We start from the raw sequence: 6,152 nt of genomic DNA, 5'->3' as shown, positions 1-6,152 counted from the left end.
CACACACACACACACACACACACAGCATTGCCAAAGCATTGTCGATCCTAGGATTGGTTCAGCTATACTTTTAATTACACATTCTATCCCTAAATTTTAAATACTCTTTCTTGTTTGCTTCTCCATGCCAATCCCTTTACTCGTCAAATCTGATTTTCCAAACAAAGGCAACTCACGCGACTTTGGCACAGACAGTGCACTTCCAGCTGCCATCATATCCCGAAACGCGACACTCGCTGCACACTCTCAATGAGCAGGCCTGGCATGGATCTCCCCGGTCAAATATTAAGCCCAGGTTTCTCTGACAGTGGACACAGACTCTGCTGGTCTCTTGTTGAGTCTTCCCACTTCTACGTTTTGCTTCTAAGAGTTCATTTTTCAGTTTCCTGGAAAAAGAGAAAAAAATCACATATCCGAAAAGATGTTTGCACACAGATGTTCATAGCAGCATTATTCACCGTGGCCAGGACATGGAAGCAACCGAAGTGTCTTACAATAGATGGTTGGATAAAGAAGCAGTGATACATATATACAATGAAATATTACTCAGCCATAGAAGAGATGAAATATTATCATTTGTGACAGTGTGGATGGACCTCAAGATAATCATGCTAAGGAAATGAGCCAGACAAAGTTGAAAACCACATGATATCACTTATATGTGCGATATAAACCTAAAAACAACAAATGAATGGGATAAACAAAGACTCATGGACATGGACAATAGACTAGTGGTTACAAGAGGGTAGGGGTTGATAGAAGATGGGGGAGGTAGATGGGGTAAAAGGGGTCAAATATGTGGTGACAGAAAGAAATCTAACTATGGGTGGTGAACATACAACGCAATATATATATATATATATATATATATATACACCTTACTGTTGAATTGTACATCTGAAACTTACTGAATTTCATTAACCAATGTCATCATAATAAAAATATAAATAGATAGATAGATAAATAAATGTCTTAAATAGATTAAAATTATATGAAAAAATAAAATGAAGGAGACTAGCTATCTTTATTTAAGGAATGTTTTCATTTGGAAGAACATTTGAAAGAATCAAGGAATCAGAGCCAAATGCTTTCAGAAAACACAATATCTCCCTCCAGAATCAACAATCTTTTGACATCAATACATGTTTGTGTTTTAATTCTGAATTTTGACATCCTTCACTAGCACTACTATTTTGCTGGTAGTATTTATTCACATTCGACTCTAACTTCTCCAGGATATCTTTGATACTATAACATTAGAACATAATCCCCCATCTGGAGATATAAACAACACCATGTTCTTTCTTGCCTAGATAAACTTTATGAGGCAAGAGTGAGAAATTAAGTTTGGCAACATTGTTACCCTGTGAGAGGCCTGCAGAGCCTGGCTGAATGCCTCTCCCCGCTCTAACTCCGTCTATCTCTGAGAGAATAGGTAGGGCCATGATCAGCAGTTAAGAACTTGTCAAGACTAGCTGAAACCAGTCTAAACAAGATGACTGTCTAAATAACTTCCAAAAGATTTTAAAGTTCATAACAATCTCCACGCTAAACACACCTACCAGCGCCAGGACAGTTGACAATCGCCATGACAACGGCCGGAAGAGACCATTAAGAACAAAAAGAGGGTGGAAACATGATCCCAGGAAAGCCACTGCCCCTTCCCACTCCCAGCCCCGAAAATCCATGAATATTCCTCCTACCTAGTTACTTAAACTTCTCCTTGATTTCTACTACTCTATTTAAGCCATCTCTCGACTGCTAAGGAAGAAGTGGATTTGAGAGTTGCGCTCCCTCTTCTCCATTCTCTGGCCATAGAATAAAAGCTTGCCCTGTTAATGCTCACTTTTGGTCTCCTAATTGGCTTCGTGACACTGAAGGGGAAAAGACCCCTGCTTGAGGTCCTCGAAAAGGGGACTTTTGTTCCTTGGTAACAATATGGGTACTTTCCTTAAGTCATCCAATGAAGAGTTAGCTACAAAGACATTGCCCGCGGTTCTAAATCTAAACCCTTTTACTTAGCATTTGAGGGTTTCCAACGATTTCCATTGACCTATGGGCTTTGCTGTCAGACATGACTATGTTTGAATCCAGGTTCCATCATGAATTAGCTGTATGACCTTAGGCAGTGATTTACCTACTCAACTCTATCTCCTCATTTCTAAAATGGGGGTAGTAATACTCTTACATGATTGGTTTTAAGATTAAATGAAATAATATATGTAAAGTTACTAGCATGATTCCTGGCACATAGGTACTAAATAAATGCTATTTCCATGTCCCTTCTTCCTTCTTTTGTTTACTACCTGAAATGTAACCTGGAGATATATATATATATATATATATATATATATATATATATATATATATATATATATGGTATCTAGTGTATATATATATATCTAGTGTGTGTGTGTGTGTGTGTGTGTGTGTAGATATATATATATATGTATATATATATGTGTGTGTATATATATGTGTGTGTGTGTGTATAGAGATATATATATATATCTACACACACACACACACATTTATGTGTGTATATATATGTAAAATGTAACCTAGTAATACACACACACACATATACATATGTGTGTGTGTGTGTGTGTGTGTGTGTGTGTGTGTGTGTATTATAAAATAGCTATTCAAAGTGTGGTCTTTGTTCCAGAAGTGTTGGCATCATCTGGGAGCTTGTTAGGAATGTCAGGGCCGCACCTCAGACCTACTAGATTAGATTCTGCATTTTCACAAAATATCCAGGTGATTAGAGTTTGAGAAGCATAGCTCTGGAACATTTATTTTCACATTTGGCTATATATTGGCATATTATTAAAAATACTGATTCCCGAGTCTCGCCCTCACAGATCTTGATGTAACTGGGTTGGGATGTGGCTTACAGAATGATATTTTTAAAAGTTTCCTTATTTAATTTAGTATACTTCCAAATTTGGAAAACACTACTCTAGAAAATAGGTGCATTGCCAATTAAATGCTTCACAGACATGCCATTTCTTAACTCCATTCATCTCCAATCCCTTCGTCAACACAACATTTCTAACAAACATCCCAGAATCAACCCACGCATCTCATATCATCTCCTTTTACATTTGTGTTACTGTGCTTTATTATACCCAACTAGACTAGCATCTCCCCAAAGGGAGAAACAAGGACTTCAGTCTCTTATACATACTGCTTGGGACCCAATTCCATGCCAGATTAAATGGCACTTAAATGTTTAAAACTATTATCTCTTTTGGGCCTTCGAACTAACTTATGAGGTATTATGAGTCTCACATTAAAGGTAGTATGCAGTATAGATAAAAACAGAAAGCAGGTTTTTAATTTCCAGCCTAAGGAGAGATTCATAAATGGGGAATTTAAAAAGTGAGGAGTAAGATTTCCAAAACATGTGATTGTCTCATTCATTTATCCAATGAATATTTATTGAGTACCTATTGTGTGCTAGGCATTCTGATACTCTGAGATAAAAATGAGTCAAAACAGGATATCTGTTAAGAATTTCCATTATCCTTGTTGTTAGTTGAGAAGACAAATGATGTAAGAGCCACTGAGAGCGCTCTAAAGTCCTCAATCTTTTATCTAAACACAAATGACAAACCCCACAACACATGCTTTCCTAATCCCATACAAAGTACCCTCGTGTCCCTTTTATTCCATGATAAATGGCTCATAAAATTGTAAGAAAAGTTCCACACAATTTAGTTTTGAAAATCTGTAGAAGCTACAAGCATTAAAATAACAGGATAAGTTCTCATTTGAAGACCACAACTGTTTTATTTGGAGAAGTACAGCAGACATTTAAACACCTCAGGACACAGGAGAAATAAAACATTGCCTATTCAAAATGTATAACAATTTCCACCCTGGACGTGCCCTATCTTGTCTGATCTCGGAAGCTAAGCAGGGTCGGGCCTGGTTAGGACTTGGATGAGAGACCACCTAGGAATACCAAGTGCTGTAGGAGTAAAAAAAAAAAAAATGAAAAAAAAAATATAACAATTTGTGCAATAATGATAAAGAAACAAAGTAATCGAAATGTGTAGAACAAAGATAGCAATCCTAGACAGTAGTCCTATCCCAGTAGGCTGGGTTCCAAAGACTAATTAACTGAGAAAATGGGGTATTTCAACAATAAATTCTCTTCTGGAAAAAATTCTATGATCAGATACCTGAAGTTCAACCACTTAAACTAGAGTGAGACTCCTTGGAGAAATTATGGCCATAAAGTCAAACATTTATATTGCATCTTTCTTTGTGTTCTACTGACAGGACTTTATTTAGCAGTCAGGTTTCACCTAGTTAGCATTTCTAGAGTGTGAAAAGACCTGGGGCTCTGTATAAATCAGGCCACAGGGAGGCAAGAATTTAAAGGTCCAAACACATTAGTTGAGAAATTCTTAAGGCAATTCGTGCTAATTGTCCTACATATTCTGGAAACTATCTCTTGAGACATGTGGGGAAAGCTGGGAAGAATTCCATAGGCTGGCGCAAAATATTAAGCAGCTTACTGGTTTTTTCAAATGTCTCCTTGAAACTGACCTAATTCAATCATGTCTAGATAATTCACATTAAGTGGACACAGCCATTTTTGGACAGTCAAGAAGAGGAGAAAAGAGGGTGATTGCAATCAGGAAAAGAAAGCATGCAACTGGAGAATTAGTACCAAAGAAAAAGGGAAGTATAGGGAGCTAGAAGAGAGGAACAGGATGGGAGATATCACTTCCCCCTGCTTTACTAGCCAGCACTTACAAAGCAAAGTAGACCTCATTTGTTTCCTGCACTGTGGGCCCAGTCTCACAGACATATCTGAGGATGATGAGTTTCTGGGCCATAAGCACAGTATCTGTTCATTTCTCTCATCCACATAAGCTAAGAATGCTTCTGGTGTCAAGTAATGGGCATAAAATATTGGTTTCATCCCCTCCCTCTCCTGCAAAACAAAACAAAACAAAACAAGAAATCCAAAATGAGGCAGTTGCTTGTATTAGTTCAACTACAAAATCAGGTCATTAAGGATTCCTTTCATCCTTGCATCCTGATGGTTTCCTACTTTCAAGATGTGGCTTATCATTCCTATACAAAATGACCAGGCAGCTCCAGCATAGCATCCCCATTTAAGGCAGAAAGAAGGCATGTCAGAAGAGATGTCAGTTGTACCTGTTTCTTAACAGAAAAGCAAGAATTGACTTGGAAGTCCTGCCATCAGACCTCTTCTTAGATTTCCTTGACCAGTCAGTGTCACATCACCACCACTAGCTGCAAAGGATACTGGAAAAGTAAAATAAGTTGGGACTGCATATCCCTGTCCTCTTGGCATTAGATGTGGTCATATGACTGGCATTCGTCCATGAAATGTGATACATGATTCCAGGTAAAAGCTGTAAGAGTGAGTGCTTTGTTTGCTACATACCCTCTTCTTTGGATGGACAATGGTAATGTCCCAAATAGTGTCTGCTTTGTAAGTCTGGGTCCTGGTCTGAGGATGCCATGAAGTAGAGTCCCCAACCATCCTGTTAGGGACATGTAGCGTGAGAGAAAACTAAATCTTTGTTGTAATAAGCCACAAAGAATTTGAGGCTGTTACTTCAGCATCACTTAGCCTATGCTGACTGATAAATATACAGCCTAGTTCTTTATCTGGCTGGCTCCTATATATCCTTTTTACTTCAGCTTTACTGCTGCTTCCCCAGAGAGGCTTTCTCTGACCACCAAATCTATAGCAGATTCCCATCTTATTCTCACTCATAGGACTGTATTCTTTTTCTTCACAGAACATACCATAATTTGTAATTGTATCTTTATTTGGCTGTTTTTAACTCGTTTAATGTTTGTTTTTGCCAACTCCTCTGTAATCCCCATGAGGGTAAGACTATCTGTTTTGTTCAGTTTTGCATTTTAAAGACATGAACAGTGGTTGTAACATGATAGCATTTAATTAAATGAATAAAAGAAAGCATAAGTAAAAAAGCTAGCAAGTGACAGGAGAAAGAGCGGGGGAGGAGGAGAGGGAGAGAGGAAAAGAGGGAAACTCAACCATGCTACTTCCTGGGTATCACTGGGCATTCCACTTAACATCTCTGGGTCTCAGCTACTTCAACTTCAAAATGAAGATAACGATTCTTTTCCTATCT

At 38.0% G+C, this 6,152-nt stretch overlaps 1 protein-coding gene across 5 annotated transcripts in view; it reads right to left on the bottom strand.

Moving 5' to 3' along the window:
• SYTL5 (synaptotagmin like 5) overlaps nt 1–6,152 on the bottom strand; it is a 216,674-nt gene that overhangs the window by 81,237 nt on the left and 129,285 nt on the right. For 4 of the 5 annotated variants that reach the window (XM_039888172.1, XM_039888171.1, XM_039888173.1 and 1 more), the window contains one exon: nt 177–386. In XM_039888172.1, coding sequence (XP_039744106.1) covers nt 177–386 — 210 coding nt within the window. Of the gene's footprint in view, nt 1–176; nt 387–4,770; nt 4,931–6,152 lie in introns of those variants that run through there. The other variant, XM_039888174.1, reaches the window with a different exon arrangement.

Source organism: Pteropus medius, unplaced genomic scaffold (assembly GCF_902729225.1).
Source record: "Pteropus medius unplaced genomic scaffold, Ma_sr-lr_union100, whole genome shotgun sequence".
Lineage (NCBI taxonomy): Eukaryota > Metazoa > Chordata > Mammalia > Chiroptera > Pteropodidae > Pteropus > Pteropus medius.
Note: the sequence above shows the minus strand (reverse complement) of the source record. Positions and strands in the feature narration are given on the sequence as shown.